The sequence below is a fragment of the Anomalospiza imberbis genome, chromosome Z, assembly GCF_031753505.1.
Source record: "Anomalospiza imberbis isolate Cuckoo-Finch-1a 21T00152 chromosome Z, ASM3175350v1, whole genome shotgun sequence".
Taxonomy (NCBI): Eukaryota; Metazoa; Chordata; class Aves; order Passeriformes; family Viduidae; genus Anomalospiza; species Anomalospiza imberbis.
In genome coordinates, this window is record NC_089721.1 from 42,050,258 (window position 1) to 42,067,960 (window position 17,703).

Genomic DNA, 17,703 nt, shown 5'->3' on the forward strand with positions numbered 1-17,703 from the left:
CCGCCGAGCGGCGCCGCAGCGGATCAGGACGGAGTAGGGAGCCGCGGAGCGCTCCCCGGCTCGGCCCTGCTCTCCGAAGGCGCAGCGACGTCGCGGACTCGTCTCCCCGGCCGAGCCTGCCCGGCTTACAAGCCCAGCTGCCTGGCAGGGCGAAAGAGAGACACTCTAAACGCCAAAGAACCCCCAGCCTCTGCTCCTGCCTGTTTTATCTTCTGGAATTATTTCGGGGAAAAAATAACCAAAAAATACATCACCGTGTTTTTAAGAATTCGTGCCGCGTGTGCAGTTGTTTCCAGCACACCCCTGATAAACAAAGGAAAAGAGGGAGGGGGCCCGCGTTTTGCAGAAGACATGCGCTCCGCCAGGAAGAGGTGGACTGTGTGCACGTTAAGTCTCCTCCTCATCTTCTATAAGACGAAGGAAATAACACGGACCGAGGAGCGCCAGGAGGCAGCTCTCGACGGGTAACTGTGGGGCGCCGCGACGGGAGGGCGGTCCGAGGGGGCGGCTCGGCCGTGTGGTTGTCTGGTGCTCCGGCGCTACTCGGGCTGTGACCCGCAGCCTGCGGTGCCAGCGCAACTCGGCGTTCTCGCTGGCGGGCGCTGCCGGAGGGCCCGGATGCTGCTGCGGGACGAGTGGCGAGCGGGGCTTGCTGCCGAGGCTCGGTGGCCGTAGGGTGGGTGCGAGTGGACAGGAAAGGACGCGAGCTGCCCTGCTTCTGAAGTTGCCTCTCAGCCGCCGTAATGGGGCGCTCCTGGGAAGTTTCACCTGTCCGCAGCTGCCCCGGAGGCCGGGACGGCCCGAGGTGGCGGCGGCGGTCGCTGTAGCGCGTTGTGCCTCGGTTCCTTGCCTGTCTCAGGCAATCGTGCTGGGGTGCAGGTGAACGCCTGCTTCCGTCTTTGAAGTTTGCCCGGAAGCTTTGCTTAACTACTCACTTTCATTGTTGAAATATTTTTTTCTCTTCATAGCCTGTCATCCCATTCATTACTGTATGAAGCAGAAAAAATAGCCTAAAAATGTATTGCTCATAACTGCTGCCCCTACTGATATTACACTTGCCTTTCTCCTGAATTAGGGATGTGGGACATTGGGTTATTTTTGACTGGTCGTGTAGGCAGGCAGAATCAGTTTTCTATGGGTTGTTTTACTTTCAGAAAAGTTATGGATGTGCAACGTGGCCCATTTTATCGTTATTAGTGGCACCAGATAATCCAAAATGGACTGGCTATGTACAGTTCCAAATTACATGAGAAACTTCAAACCAGCTGTGTGCTTTCATAGAAAAGTGTGCTAGGACAATTACTGTGAAGCACACCCTACTTCAAATAGACAATAATGTCCCTTTAAAGGTTAAGCAGGTAATGAAACATGCATGTTATGTGCAGAGTAGTGTTGCTTAAGCAGTCCTCTTCTACTGCCACGGAATATACTTGATGTCAGTTACTTTATTTAATGAACTATCTTCATGAGAAGACAGTCTTGTTATATGGGTCTAATTGGTCACCAAGACAAGGTAATCTAAAGTGAAGGCTGACACTGTCAGCTGTAAGTTGCTGCCATAGTATGGCAGCTCTTTCAATTACATCAGAGAAGATCTGCAATGATTCTAGAAGATTAAAAATAATCCACATTTCTTTCACTTATTTACACAGTGAAGAATTACCTGGAGAAAGTTTTGATTTTTATGTATTAGTTTATTTAATATTGCTTTAAGTGAAAATTAATCTAATAAAAGGGAGACGAGCATCTAAATGAGCACATTTATGTTCACAGTGATAACGTTAATGCAAAGTGCCTAGGACCTTCTTTCATAAAAACCTAATTTAACATTTTTTCAGTGTACAATCTGTGTAACTCACTGCAGTTGTAAATTGTGACTATGAAAATCAACCACATTTCAAGTGCTACGTTTGCAATGCATTTTGTTGCTAAGCTTTGTCACGTTTCATTGTTCAAGTGTGTACTAAATAATATTTAATCTAGAATAAACTAGAGACATCTCTGAAGTATCCTTAGACTGAGAGATTTACCTGGATGTAGTTTGGTCATTTTCCTTTATGCATGCACTCAATGCATGTAGAAAATACATGCAGGAATATATTTGTAATTAATATTATTACAACGATTTTGGAAAAGTTGTAGAGAATAAAAAAATTTAATATAGCAAAAGGTATTAGTTGGATTCTGTCTATTGGATTTAGGGACTTCTGCAGCATCCTCCCATGCCTTCAAGTTAGCAGGATTTGGGTAATTTGCATACAGGTCATGAACTTAACGTTGTAAATTTTCAGTAGATGGCAGCCTTACCTCTGCATCAGTGTGATGTCTGGGCTGCAGGATGTTGGCATAAGGGCAAGGGGGAAGGGGAAGCTGCGAGTAATGCAGGATGGTTTGGTGAAGAGTATAGTAATGGTTTGTTAGTGATAGGGGCTTTGTGATGACAGCACATTTTAGAAATTACTATATATTACCAGTTTTGTTAATTTAGTTTAATTTATGTCCTGTTGCAGGTTAGATTGTGTTTAGTCTGTTGTATAATTTACTAAGTATTATTGCTTTATATACAGCAGTAATGTTGCTGTGTTTCTTACTAAGGGCACTGATACCATTGTTATCAAAGCTTACAGCCACAGAAAAACAAAACTCAGCAATTCCGGAAAGCTTTCAGTCTCACATCTTTACCATTTCGTCCGTTGAAGAGCTGTGGTCAGATGTTTTGTTTCCGAGTAAAGTTATTGGCAGTATTTCAGAGCATGCTTATTTAACAGACAAACACATTTCTGTATATGATTGTCCTGTGCACACCTGACTTACAAGACATTCTTTTGTGGTGAACTTTTACATCCAACAGCTGTGATATATTTGTGATAAACAGCCGTGTTTGAACTCAGCTGAACATTGCTCTGGCATCTGAAAGACTATGGATGATACACTATGGATGATAATGGAAAGATATGGAGATAAAAATGAATTTTAGTCGTAACACCTTAAGTTGTGCTTGTAATGTTTGGACTTCTTTGTCCCATTTATGTTATCCTGTTGGCTAATATCACTGCAACTTGTGCTAGCTTACTAGGTGTTCAGTGGTCATCACCCAAAGCTTACTGTATTTATTTTTTAAGGTTACCTTTCCAAAAAGTTACAATCATAAGACTGATGGACAGAATAAGACAATTGGAATGTTTTGAATGTGTGCATGCAAAAGTTTAATGAAGTGTTGGGAAAATTTTGTATACAATTAAACTCCAGAATTCCATGCTTAAAAATCTTCAGCATTTTTAAGTGGGAGGCAAAAGATATCTGTTAAACCAGTATTGCAGATTATGAACTGGGAAAAGGCTAGAAACGTAACTCTTGATTCTTAGTTTAGTACTAGAAATTTGGAACCTAGAAGTGCAGAATCTGCCGCACAATCATAATGAAGTTTTGTCCAGATTCACAATTTAGAGTTTATTGTAGTTCTTGTTATGTCTATTCTATTACAAATATTAACAAATTTAAGCTCTTAATTTGCATATTCAACTACTACAGGTAGCTGTGTCATAGCATAGATTTTTCTGTTACAGTTAATTTTCTTTAGAAAGCTAAGAGATAGTTGCTTATTTTTGTTGTAAATAAAAGGATATATTGCTGGTGCTTGGGATGTAAATTACTTAAACTAGAGTTAACCTTGACATAATTGTATGTTTTCTACATTGCATTGCAGAGATGGTGAACTGAGTTTGAGTAGATCAATGATCAATAGCTCCGATAAGATAATTAGAAAGGGTGGCTCCTCAATCTTCCAACATGCTGCAGAAGGTTGGAAAATCAATTCTTCTTTGGTAATGGAAATAAGGTGAGTTTCTTAAATAAAAAAGCAATTCATTTTACCTTGCATATAATTATTTTCATTCATGTTGCTTTATAATTCCTTTGGTCTACAAACAGAAATTTTATCTACATTTGCAAATGAATGTTTTTAAACTGTATCTATTTAGGTTTCAGTGTTAAATGCAACTGCATGATATTAGGCTTCAAAGTCAAGTCATCCTTCATAAGAATTAATAAAATGTTTTCATCTGGCTGTAACTGTAAGACCTGTGCAATCAATTTCTCCTATTCATCCCCATATTTAAGCTGGTTGTCTAGAACTCTTCCAGTCAGTGGTGAGAAACTGGTGCTTTTAGGATATGATTTTCTCTCATCCTAAAGGTCTGATACAGAACAGGTGAAAATATTCTAACCATACTAGTTTTCCTTCCTTGACTACAGAGGGAGCTTAGGCAGACAGCTGGGATACCTCTGAGTGTGTTGTGTCATATCTTCCCCATCTCCATCAGGAAGATGGCCCATAAGAGAAGCATGTGGAGCATGGATTGGCAGTGTGGAGATCTAGGAGTGTCACAGTCTATGAGAAATGGGGGAAAATAACTATTTCTGAATATTAAGATTTTTGAATAGTAGTGTGTTCTAATTAAAATGTTATTTCTATGTGATTTCCCTTTCTACTTTTAATTTTTTCTTTTTAAATTAAAGGACAGTTTACAACACCTTAATCAGGCATTGTTTCCAGGTATAAAAGCATGGCTTCTCTGAAGAAGAAACTTAGGGAATTTTTTATGACTGTTTTTTTTATATCCCTAATTCTAAAGCATCCAGAAGATAAAGGTAGCTCAGAAATGTATGTATCATAAGTTATGGGTCTGAAAGTTGGGAGAAAACAACTTTTTCTACTTGTGAAGTAAGCTGATTTGGAAATGATTGAGTGACCATAAGTAGAGACAATTATTCTCAGTCATTTTACTGAAAATTTGAGTATCATATTTCAGAACCATTTGAAACTGATATGCCTTGCTGCTCAAGCCAAACAACAAACAAGAAAAATACTACAATAACCTCTTGGTTAAAATCAAGAAAGAAAATAAAGTTTGGGTTTTGCCAAATTCCCCCTGTTCCAAATGCAAAATATATTATTCAGACAAAGAGGTAAAACAGTAGAGAATGCTTTAGCATTTTTTCATCTTGTTAATACATGTGTATCATTTCAATCTATTAGATGAATGAGTTTCAAAATAACTTTTTTCTTTATTGTTTCCAGAAGGGGAAATTTATCTTATTTAATAATTCACTATTGTGTACTTAAGAACCACTTTTATATGTGGGGTTTTTTTAAATATTGTGCAGGGAAGGGGGTCTTTTTTGTCTCATTAGTATAATGAAGAAAACAGTGTATCTTGTACACTGGCTTAAGAAGTAGAGGTTCCACCATAATTCTTCCATTTTAAGATTTCTGTACCAGAGAGGGCATAAAGCTGAGATTATTTAGAAGTCCACATTGCCAGTCTTGTTTTCAGAGGCTACCTTAATGAAGAGAGTAGGTGTGAACCAGAAAATTATTTTAGAATCATGTGACTTAGGGCCAAAAGTTGACATGAACTCTACAAAAGAAGTCAGTGCTACCCGCCAGGCATAATCTTTCCAGAAATCCTCTTTGCTGACATGCATAGCACATTCAGTTATGATTCTCAGTGGTGAGGGAGGGATATCAGACATGCTTTTCACTGAGGAAGACGCATGCAGCCCCTAATGATGTCTTTCAGTCTGATGTTGGCTAAATTATGTACATTCTCTCACTTTTTCAGGTGGTTTGCTATACACCTGTCTTCCATGTTACAGCAGTAAGAAGCATTTTAGCTGTAGTTTTACACTTACACACCTATCAGGACTACCTTTAAAAGTGTCTAGCAAAGGTGTACAGTATTCTTGTGGTTTAACTAACTGCTTGGCCCTCCATAATATGTTACATACACTGTCTAGACTGTGAAGATGATTCATCATCTATAATTGCAGCTGTTAACATGAAGAGTGGTTGGTGGTCTTGTGGAATAGGAATAGGAATTAACAGTAAGAGAGAAACAAAAAACAAGCTAGTCTGTTGAGTAATATATAAAATGTTATCAGTTCTAAGGAGGGGAAAAATAATTTGTGAAGCCATTAGTGTGCATCATAAAGATATTTCATAAAACTTATAGTCACCCATAAATGACAGATGTTTTGTGTCTTACATCAGCTTGCCACCCACATTAGCAATTTCCAAATGTAGAAAGTATATTTTTTGCTTTGTGCAAGGACTGTTGGTCAGTGATGTGTCAAATCTTGTTGATTGGCATCTAGAATATTATACTTTGCTATTGCTTTGTTGACTTTGTGGGCATCATCTCTGGCCATTTTATTTTTGCTCAAGTTAGTGATGTGTCTATCAGCCTCAAAGGCCTTAGGAATTCTTGGCAAGGCCATGCTCAAATAGGAGTCAAAAGGTAAATCTTCTTTATCAAGACCCCATGGAAGGATGAAAAGCTTCCAGTAGGTTTCTGGTGCTGTAGAACTTCACAGCCAGAGAAGGCAGTCTGTGGAGTGTAGCAGCCCTCTTGGGAAGACAGCAGCCTTTTGGAGTTACTAAGCAGGCTTAAGAATAAAGAGCTAGACTTTCTGTGATTGCGGTAGAAATTATGGGTATTACTAATTACTTGGGACTGTGTGAAGTGTGCTGCCTTTACAATGACTGGTTTAGTAGGAGACTGATTTTTGCAACTGATTACCTTTTCATTGCTGGCAACTTCTTTGAAGAAGAATTGATAATTCCTATAAGAAAGGGAAGAAGACTGCTTTTTCAGCTCCCTTTTCTATCAGAGTTATTTCAGTCATGAAGAGGAGTCTACCATCTGCTAAGGTTTTATGTCTTATGTCCTTTCTGCTGTCTGTAGAAATGTGAAGTATTTCCTTATGCTTATGGAAATAAGGTGACTTCATTTGTAATGAAGGCTATAGCTTCAGAAAGTAGGGATGTGGCTGAGATGGTACAAACCTGTTTGGAAAAGCCTTCCACACTGTGACCTGTGTGAAATGAATCACAGTTTGATGTCTGTGACTTCTTTCTACTTACTTTTAAATAAGTATGTGAATTTATGCTGAAAGGAGAAAAAGAAGGTTTTGAATTGCAGGAAGGCAAATTTTTAAATAAGTACATTGGGAATATGTTTATCTCTGCAATGTAACAGAGAATATTTCCTGTCAGAAAAGCATGAGCATTTGTAAGATGTCAGCAGCATCTAAAAAAAAAAAAAAGCATCTTCCTCCTTCAAAAGGTTCAGATTATTATCAATTTTTGTCTTACAAGTTAGTGTGAAACAGCTGTGACAAGTCCCTGAAGTGCAAGCAGTAAATATGGAACCAGCAACAGAGCACTACAATTGCTAAGCAGTAAATACATAACCAGCAATGGAGCACTACAATTGCTCTGAAGCTTTTGGAGCAATGTTCTGAAGCCATGTGTACTATTTCTTTCTGATTGTTTTCTCTGGTCTGGTTTAGTCATAATAAACCTCAGGGGATTTTTGCTTGCCAATCTACCTTACTCTGCCTTGCTTATCTTCTTGAAAAGCTGGTATATGGATGACCTTCCTATGGTAAGCAGTAGTTGAGTCATATTCTATTAAAAATCCCTCTTCCTTGTACATGCCCACTGTTTTGTATTACAGCATTTCTGTTTGTGTGGCCTCCATCAGCTGTGAGCTTCTAGAAGCCCTTCCAGGGTTATTTGCAGCCAGGTATGTTTTTAACAAATCCAAATTAGTGGTTGAAATAGATGATGTTTCAAGCCCTCTTCCAACACAAACTATCCTATGATTCTAAAGGCTGCTTTCCTGGAAGAGCTTTTCTTGAAACTTCTTTTCAGACTAAAGTAAAACCTAGCACAGGTGCAAATAGCTGCGGTCCCCACTGCCTCCTCAAGAAACCAACAGGAGCTGGAACTCTAGTCATGTACAAGAGCAAGCTGTGGCCTTCTGTTACCACAGAGTTTGTTCTTTCATATTGTTTTTAATTAAAATAATTTAGCTGGCAAAAAATCATGTTTTGTCTAGGCTGTAGTCCCTGGTGATTCTAGAGGCTGAGAGCCACCTTCTACTTTCCAGCTGCGGACTGCAAAGCAGAGTCAGGACTTTCTAGGGTTGGAAAGTTGAGTTGTTTATGAAGGCCTGTCAGAGAGAGTCTGCAGGAGATCAAGAGGAGGGATTAGAAATCTATAGCATAAAAGTTTTTAAAAAATGTTGAGTGGTTTCTTATCCTCTGGTAAATGAATGATATTGCTAAGAATAAGGTGTAAGCAATGCATAAGAATCCAGAGCAGCCTCAGCTGTTGTGGAAAAGATCTGAGGAGTACTATGCTTCCAGTAGGGCCAGGGAAGCACTGGTGGAGGTGCATGGGGAGGTTGTCAAGTCCCCACCACATGGAATTATTAGGAACATTTTAGATAAACATGGGCTGGGGGATATGTAGATGAAGGCACATCTTCAGTGGGCACAGAGAGGATCAAGTCCATCTCTGTTCCATAATGGGATTGCTGGTGAACCCTCCTGGGCACTTAGGATGCGCTCCAGAGGCTTCTCCTCACACCTGGGGGGGCCTACTCAAGTCCAGCAGCAATGATTTCTAGCACTGCCTTCCTCTACAGAAATTACTTTTCCCAGAAAAAGCATTAACAGTCATATTTCAGTTTTCTTAAGAACGTCTAAATATATACATGGTTTTGTAATTTTAACATTCAAATCATCTAGTAGTCTATTTTCTTTCGTTCATTCACACATTTCTGAGGTAGATGAAGAACAGTTTGAGACTGTATAATAGTTTTGTGGTGCAAAGACCACATTACAAAATAAAACTACTAAAATGCGTCATGAGAAAAATCTTACCATGTTGCCCCAGAGCAGTACATAGTCTTAACATTTGGAAAGCTGTTCGGAGACATTACTGTTGCATGAACTCATTAGATAACCCAGAGTTTCAGTTGGTACTTAAATATTATGGAGATTTGTTTCTGTTTATCAAAGAAAAACCATAAGTCAGTCACAGATTATGACTCTGTGTTTTTTTGAGTCGTGTAAAGATGTTCCAAGCAGCGGCTTGGCTACAATTAAGCATGGGTCACATCTGTCTCACCTGCCCACAAAACGGCTCAGGTCACACCCTGCGGCAGTTCTATTTGTCATAAAAAAACTTGAAAACCACCTCAAATGAAACTGTTTGTTTGCATAGTTTAGCTTAAGGCTGCAGAACACCATTTCTTCAAGGTTTGCTAAAAATAATGCTATTTTTTCTCTGTAGAATTGAGTTTACTTTTGACTTTAATACGCAGCTTGAAGTGGATTAACACTTGTCATTATTTTGTCATGTCTGTTTAATCAGAATAACCTTGTGCTCTTTTTGGTACTCTTTGTGGGACAGAGCAGAGGTTTAAACAAATTGTTATTACTAATCAGCATCAAGACTGACTGAGACACTCATGTATGTATACTTAGTATTTGTTATGTCCCTCAGTATTTTTTTTCCTCCTTATCACTTATGTGAAAATCGGAAGTACTGTTATCGCCATGGTATCAGTGAGTCAGTAGCACGGAGGAACTTAAAACAATAGCAGGGACTCTGCATTATTTATCCTATTACTTTCAGTATTAGAAGATATCTGGATACAGTCAGATGAATCAATAAAAAATATTTTAATGTTACCATTATTGCATGTCTGTTATATAAGGATTCTACTGCGGACTGCAATACCTGTGTGCACATTTAAATAAATATGCTAATGACAGCTTCAGATAAGAAAACATTTTTAAATATGTGAGAAGATACTAAGATTAGAGATTTCTGACCATCTCAGCATTTTATTGAAAAATAAATTCTGTAGACATTTTGGAAATTTCAGTTGTGTTGAGTGGTTGATTATCTGATTCTAATTCAGGTCCACATGAAATTCTTTGAAGGACTTTTATAAGCATATGGATAAATGAGTTTTGAATGTAAGCAACCAAATGAATAATGGAAGCCAATGTGCATCTACTTTTTTTGACAGTGTTTGCATAACTTCCCTGCTTTCCTCTTACTTTGAAAAATAATACAGAAGATACGGTGTTCATGCACAATTTGCTAACATGGACAGTTTTAGGCCAGTTTTTTCTAGATAACAGGGACTAAAGCAAATCTTCTGGTGATCATGTGACTTTTTGTAGTTGGAAATCTAGTTTCTGTGCATTGCACATAATTTTTTGATGTTTTGAGACTCATTAGTGGTCATCCCTTCTCAAGTCAAAGTTCATGTGAAGTGAGTTGCTCGATAGCTTGGCTGATGATGTTCGTAGCTTTTGATGGATCCAGATTATCCTTTACAGCCCCAGCTGTAGTAGCTGTCTTCCTATGTGATAAATGCAGTAATTTTTAGTACTTCTAGATTGGACAATTCTCTCTTTCTTGCTCTTTTTTGTTTTGTATCAATTGATTTATCTATTGTTGCAGAGTGCCCACAAAGTTAAGCTATCAAACCCAAGGAGATTTAAAGTCTAATCAATTTAAAGGGCAAATGTGAGTCTTCATCTTCCTTTTACAGAAATACCTTGCCTGTCCTTACCACAAGCTAAACTAAGGATTTTAAGATTGTCTATCCTGCTTTATTATTCTGAGTCCTTCATGTGCCTCAGCATAAGTTGCCTTTCCTCTGAGGCTGCTTGCTTCATATGTGATAGCTGTGACAGATAGCCCAACACATTCCAGATTTTTTTTTTTTGGCCAAGTTTAGGAAATGAGAGGGATTACTTAAGAACCACATTTATTATGTTTCACTTCTCCTATGGCTTTTAAGATCAGTTTCATGGTGCGTGTTTTGTGTTGTTGGTTGCAAGATTGAGACACACTCTTCTTTCTTGAGGCAGCAACACAAGAGCTGGCTAGTGAGCATGGGTGTTTCTATAGCTCATCCCTTTTAATTTGTGGGGGATTATTTCACCTTTATGGCTGTGACTGAGTGTTGCAACTGCTAGCATAACACTTCTAGTTATCGTTTCCTGTTTGGTTGTGCTATATGGAAGCTCTTCTTTAGAAGATTAATATGCAAACAAAATATCCATTTTGTTTTAAATTTCACCTTACCTACTGACAACAGTGAAAAATTTTTGGGTTTCTTCTTGGTAGACTTACAGAGGCAAAAGTTTCTAGTAGATTTATTATGAACTAAACACCCTGCCCTGGCTCAGCATTCCTTGTCTGTTCCACGAGAGTGTTGTACTTGGTTCAGATCTGCTCTTTCTTCAGAAACATACCTGCTTCACAGATGGACACAAGCTTGTGAAGCTTCAATCATGTCTTGGTTCGAAAAGACAGGTGTCTGTTAAGGAAGGCAGGAGCTTCTCTTGAAGTGGAAAATGTAAACCCCCTCCCTCTGAATTATTATAATCTTGAAATTAAAGGGCTCTTAGGTAAAGATATGGGAGTAGGAATAACAGTTCTTTATTGGGAAAAACAAAAATGCAGTAATATAAAACAACAGTGACAAAGTCAGAATATGACCTAACATCTGTTGGTCAGGGTGTTCGTAGCAGTCTGATTAAATGGTGGCTGCGATGTTGTGCTTTTCTTCCCCCTGGTCCTGGGCAGCGGGGGTGTCCAGCTAGTGCACTGCTTCTTCACTGGGCCGGGGCCATCGCATGGGTACGGAGCTCTAGGGCTGTGCCTCCACGTGGGTCTTCTGCTCCATAGCCAGATGCTGAGCTGAGACAAAGCGTGAGAGAATGACACACCCTGCTCACATGATTGAGAACTCTTTATTCCCGCATAGCTGCAGCAGTGGATAATGCAGCTGTTCCCAAACCAGCATGGGTGAGAGTGACCCCAAACAAAGGGAAACATGGGATTTTATAGGGGGCAGGCCGACAGGGGCGGAAGCTCCCGTTGCCCAATGAGGACAGACACCCGTTGCCCAATGGGGACAGACAATGGGGGAGTGACGTGGAACACGGTAACCGATGGGAACACGACAGGGGTGTGTGTTGGGTTCCGGGACGAATGGGAACGCGGGGGCGGGGTAACAAACACAGAACTCTCAGGCATGGATGGGGGTGGGGGGGTGGTTACAGGACTTGACCTGGAGCGGACCACCGTGGGGGGAACATGGGGGTATGCAGGGGTGCACAGAACTGGCTAATTAACATATATTAGAACCCCTAATCCGCACCTAAACCTGGGGTGCAACAGGTGGCTGCAGTCCTCCAGAAGTGACAGATAAATTTCTGTTGAAACAATGACTCTGTAGAAAGGGTGTAGGTTTTCTCTGAAGGTCATTGGTGTTGTAGATGAGTCCAGTCTTTTTCTGGGAATCTAGTGGGAAAAGGCTGATCTTCTGGGATTCTAGTTGGAAGAGGCTGCCTGTGGTATTCTAAATTCAGATTATATCCAGGTAGGAAGGCTTGGCTCCTCCCCCTGTGTGGAGCATCTCACAATGCAGTGATGTAATTTTGTCAGTCATACCATGAGACTCAATGGCCCAATAACAGATGATATCTCCCCAGAGGGAGGATTGGTTGTGGAAAAGATAAAGAAAACTGTCCAACCTGGTTTTAACAGATGATAGTAGAAAACACATCTTGTATTTGCAACGTAAGACATTATCTACCCCTTATTCTATTACCATCTGCATCATACCTACATCAATAAACTCTGCACAATGAAATCTTAGATACAGTTCTTACTGAAGATTTCCCTGTGGTACACAATGTGTTTCTCTATCTTTCTGCATTACCTACTTAGTGTAACTAGGTCTTTCAGCAAAAAACAGTCTTACGGATGGTTTTGCCTTTGCCTGAGGTGGGACTAATTTAAATACTCTTTCCTAAAATAACTTTCATGTGTACCACAGGGACTTTATCTACTACATGCAAGGATTTAGACTAGGCAGGATTAGCTTTATTGATGGACTCTTGGGTGTTGACCATTTAGGTGGTTTTTGCTAAATTCATTTCCTAATTTCTGAAGGTTTTCCTACTAAGTGCTTTTAGGATGCTCTTAAGTAGTTTGCTGCACTGTTTAACTTTCTTGGCAGCTGGTGGATGACATGCATCCACCAGCATATGATATATCCATTGAGTACTATGTTTTTTGGCCTAGGTGTTTATAAGTTTGCTCTTGAAATGGGTCTTGTTTTCTGACTTGATTCTTTTAGGAGTGTTATATCTCCATAGGACTTGCTTTTTTAGGTTTAAGATGGCGTTTTGGGTAGTAGCGTGAGGCACAGGGTAGGTTTGTAACTATTTAGCGGTGGCTTCCACCATGGTTAGTACATAGCACTTCCCTTGGCAAATTTGGGGAAGGGTGATATAGTCAATTTTCTAGGCTTCCCCATACTTATATTTGGGCTATTGCCCACTATGCTATAGGGGCTTCACTTGCTTGGCCTGTTTGATCTCAGCACACATCTCACAGTCATGGATAACCTGAGAAATACTGTTTATGGTTAGATCTACCCTTTGATCTCATGCTCACTTACAGGTAACATTTCTGCCCTGATGATCTGAGGCATCATGGGCCTATTGAGCTAGGAACATCTTCCCCTTATGTTGCCAATCTCAGTTTATCTGTGACAGCTCTGTTTTTGCAGTCTGATCTATTTGTTTATTGTTTTGGTGCTCTTTATTATCCTGACTTTTGGGGACATCTACATGATGGACTATCACAGATAGCTTTTCTACCTGAGTGGCAATGTCTTTCCACTCACTAGTAGCCCAGATTGGTTTTGCTTTTATGCTGCCAGTTGGCCTTTTTCTACCTTTCTAGCTAGCTTTATAGAGCATTGGCTACTACGCATGAATTGGTATAAAGGTATAGCTTTGGCTACTTTACTCTTTCAGCAATGCTTAGAGCCATCTGAATGGTCTTGAGTTCAGTAAGTTGACTTGATCTACTTTCTTTTTCAGTAGCTTGTGCAACCTGTCATGTGGGGCATCCCTATGATGTGACAGGAACTATTAGTGAGAAGAGTGTATTGTGTTTTTTCTGCTGGCAGTTGGTTGTATGGTAGAGCTTCTTCAGCCTGTGTCACTTGTTCTTGCTCTTTTTTGTTAGACTAAAGTTTTCATTTTCTGGCTAGTTTGTAATTATTTTTAAAATCTCAGGGTGAATTGGATTTTAAATACGGGCACACTGTGTGATGGGTAACGGGAACCTTTCTTTAAAACATCCACCATAGCACCGGTAGTTGGGGTGCTAAGAGGAGTTTTGCTTCTGTGTCAATCACTTCTGAGGTGGCTTGAACTCCTTCATAGGCAGCCAAGATTTTCTTTGTTCTGGGAGTGTAATTGGCTTTGGACCCTCTGTATCTTTGGCTCTAGAATTCTAGTGGTTGGCCTCAAGTCTCTTTAGGCACCTTCTGCCACAGGCTCCAGGATAAGCCATTGTGCTCAGCTGCAGAGTAATGCACATTCTTTACTTTTGGTCTTGTCCTGACTGGGCTAAGGGCTATTGCATGAGTGATCTCCAGCTTGATTTGGGTGAAGGCTTATTGCTGTTCAGGGTTTTAGCGGAAATTATTCTTTTTGCAGCTAACCAGATAGAGAGGGCTCACAATCTGGCTGTACTCAGGAATGTGCATTCTCCAAAAACCTATGGCGCCAAGGAAAGCTTGTGTTTCCTTCTTGCTGGTCAGTGGAGACATTGTGGTGATCTTATTGATGACCTCAGTGGAAATGTGACACAGTTTGTTTTGCCACTTTATGCCAAGGAACTGGATCTCTTGGGCAGGTCTTTTGGCTTTGCTCTTCTTGATGGCGAAGCCAGCATCTAGTAGAATCTGGATGATCTTCTTTCTCAAATACTTCTGCTGCCATGTTCCCTCACATAATGATGTCATTAATATATTGCAGATGTTCTAGAGCTTCACTCTTTCTAATGCACCCTGGATCAGTCCATGGCAGATCGTGGGGCTGTGTTTGTACCCTTGGGGCAGTTGGTTCTAGGTGTACTGTGAGCCCCCTCTACATGAAAGCAAATTGAGGCTTGCATTCTGCTGTCAGAGGAATGGAGAAAAGCACATTAACAATGTCCGTAGTGGCATACTCCTTTGCTGCCTTGGACTCCAGCTCGTACGGGAGTTCCAGTATGTCTGGCACAGCAGCACTCAGCAGTGGAGTTGTTTTATTTAAGCCACAATAGTCTACAGTCAATTTCTATTTTCTGTCAGACTTGCACACAGGCTAAATGGGGCTGTTGAAGGGTGAGTGGGTCTTACTCACCACCCCTTGGCTCTCTAGCTCATGGATTATTTTGTGGATGGGGATCACAGCATCTTGGTTTGTTTGATACTGCTGGTGGTGCACTGTCGAGGTGGCAATTGGTACTTGTTACTCTTTCACCCTCAGGAGTCTCTCTGTAGATGGGTTTTCTGATAGTCTAGGCAAGGTGTTCAATTATTTAATGTCCTCTGCCTCTACAGCGGCTATTCCAAAAGCCCCCCTGAGTCTCTTTGGATCTTTGTAATAGCTGATTTGGAGGAAGTCTATGCTTAGAATACATGGGGCCTCTGGGCTGGTTACAATAGGATGTTTCTGTCACTCTTTTTCAGTTAGGTTCACCTTGACTTTTAACAGAGTCAATGACTGTGATCTCCTTGTGTAGTGGTTTTGGTTGGACAATTTATTATTTATGCAATTTTAAGATTTCCTGGCCTAATGCACTAAGGAGTGTGGTATGTTTTGATGCTGGCCAATCACCCCTGCACTCACTTCTTGCTGTGAGGTAGGAAGACAGGAAGAAAGGCAAAGCAGTCTCAAAACTTTAAAAGGGTATAAAGAAAATTTTATTAACAGTAACTAAAAGAAAAAAGTAATAATAATCAAAACAAACCTATCAGAAAGCTTCTCCCCTCACAACCTTTCCTTTCCCACTGACAATGTAAAGAAATAAAACCTAAAATTTCCAGTCAGTTTATCACCTCTAGGATAGTCTTTCTTCAGTTCACTTAGGAGAGAAGTCCCTCTTCTTAATGTTATGGAGACTTCTCCACAAGAGGAAAAAAAACAGTTCTCTCGGGGCTCTTAATTTCCTCACTGATAACAGCTGCCCGGGGAACCCTGCTATCACAAAGTCCCTCCCATTTTCCACAAGTCTTCCCACAGCTTGTTGATGAGCCATGTCGACTTATGGAGTATTGTTTTAAAGATGAACTGTTCAAAGGCAAAAGTTCTCATTATCTATTTCTAAAATCATTGTCATCCCTAGGAACAGAGATCTTCTCCTGGGGGTACAGGACTACTCTTCTCTCTTCCTCTATTCAAACTTCTCATGGGGTAACAGCTACTTTAACATCTGCTTACTTTAGCATGGAGACCTTTGCTCAATATCAATTTGAACCCTTCATCTCCCCATAGTTTCATGCGTTATAGGAAAAAAGTCCTTTCTTCATAGCTTACAAGAGGATTTCAGCTCCAAAATCAAGGCCTCTCCTCATCTCTCGCATCTGGGACTTAACTTCTTCCTCACTGACCATGATGTCATGTTGTTCCTTCACATGCTTGCATCTTGTCCCATTGTCTCACTCGAGGGAGGATTGAAGCACTGAAAGAGTTAACATGTCGCCTGGGCCCTTCAAATGGTCACCTGACCCGCCGGTAACTTATGGCTGGAACTTCGGCTGGGGTTGTGTCAAGATCGGCTTCTTGGTTAGTCTTTGGTTTTTTCAAAGTTTAATTCCAGCCTCAGGGCCACTCTGCTTGGCTGCAGGGCTGCCTCTGGTCTCAGCCACGCTGTGGGGAGGGGCCCTGATGGCAAGATCTTAAGAGCCGCAGCTGAGCTGGCCCTGCTCCAACCAGGGCTCCGCAGCCTCCCCCACATTCCTGCCTGGCAGCTGCTGGGGCCCGGCCCAGCCAGAACGGGGCTTGGAGTCCCCTGGAGCCCCCAGAGAGGGGCCCAGCCCCACTCCACAGCAAAGCCTGCCTGGCCCAGCCCGGGACAGGGCCCAGCAGGCTTCCTGGGCCCAGCCAGGACAGGACCCAGTAGGCCTGGAGCATGTTACCTTCTTGCCAGCTGGGAAAGTAAGTGGAAGTTCCCAGGTTTCTTTCGTCTGTAACATGTCACTTTTGCAGAGGTGTGCCAAGCTTCTCAGTGTTTCAGCAGACTGTCAGTTACACAAAAGCTTTTACATCACTTCCCTAAATTCCTCCCATGTCAAAACCATCATACCGCATTACCCTGGCAATGGAAACAGGTTCTGCCTCCACATGTCCTGATGGCATTAGGGTACACTGCGCACTAGTGTTAAGTGACACTTCATATTTTTGTGACTCTGATGTGCCAGGTCATTGGATCTACCCTGTCTAAAAGACCTGGTTTTCTTGTGCCTCTTTCTGGCTAGAAGCAGGGCCCCTCTAGCCTTGGTTGTAATTTTCTTCTTGGGCATGCATATTAGAGGTTCTTTCAAGGGGATCTGACAGATGATACCTTGCAGCTTGGTTATGGGAGGCTGAGGCTAGTTTAACTTTAGCGGAACTCTTTTGGTTAGTGTTTCTCTCCTTGAGTTGATGCACCCATGCTGCCAGGATAGAAGTAGGTTTTTCATTCTACCTTCCCGTGTCTTCTTTATGATTGTGTAGGAAGAACCACAGGTCAGCTTGTGGGGTGTACCCTCTCTTTTTAGTTGGCAGACATTGGGCTCTGTCTCTGGGGCCTGTGACTTGCACTGATGCCATATGGAAACTGTTCCTCCTCACCACTTCTCTCACTACTTAATTTATCTCTGCTTTGTGGTCCTTAATCACAGCAGAGATATGAGCCTGCATTGTGCTATTGATTATACTATCGTAATTTCTAAGCTTGTTGGCAACAAAACCCACTGACTCTTAGTTGTTACC

The 17,703-nt window shown here is 41.2% G+C and overlaps 1 protein-coding gene across 2 annotated transcripts in view; it reads left to right on the plus strand.

The window, feature by feature from the left end:
- The first annotated feature begins 230 nt into the window (after window positions 1–230).
- The window catches only part of ST8SIA4 (ST8 alpha-N-acetyl-neuraminide alpha-2,8-sialyltransferase 4), a 57,934-nt gene continuing 40,461 nt past the window's right edge, over window positions 231–17,703 (plus strand). The window contains exons 1-2 of one of the 2 annotated variants that reach the window (XM_068177562.1): window positions 231–464; window positions 3,707–3,838. In XM_068177562.1, the coding sequence (XP_068033663.1) occupies window positions 352–464; window positions 3,707–3,838 (245 nt within the window). In that variant the 5' untranslated portion in view covers window positions 231–351. The other variant, XM_068177563.1, reaches the window with a different exon arrangement.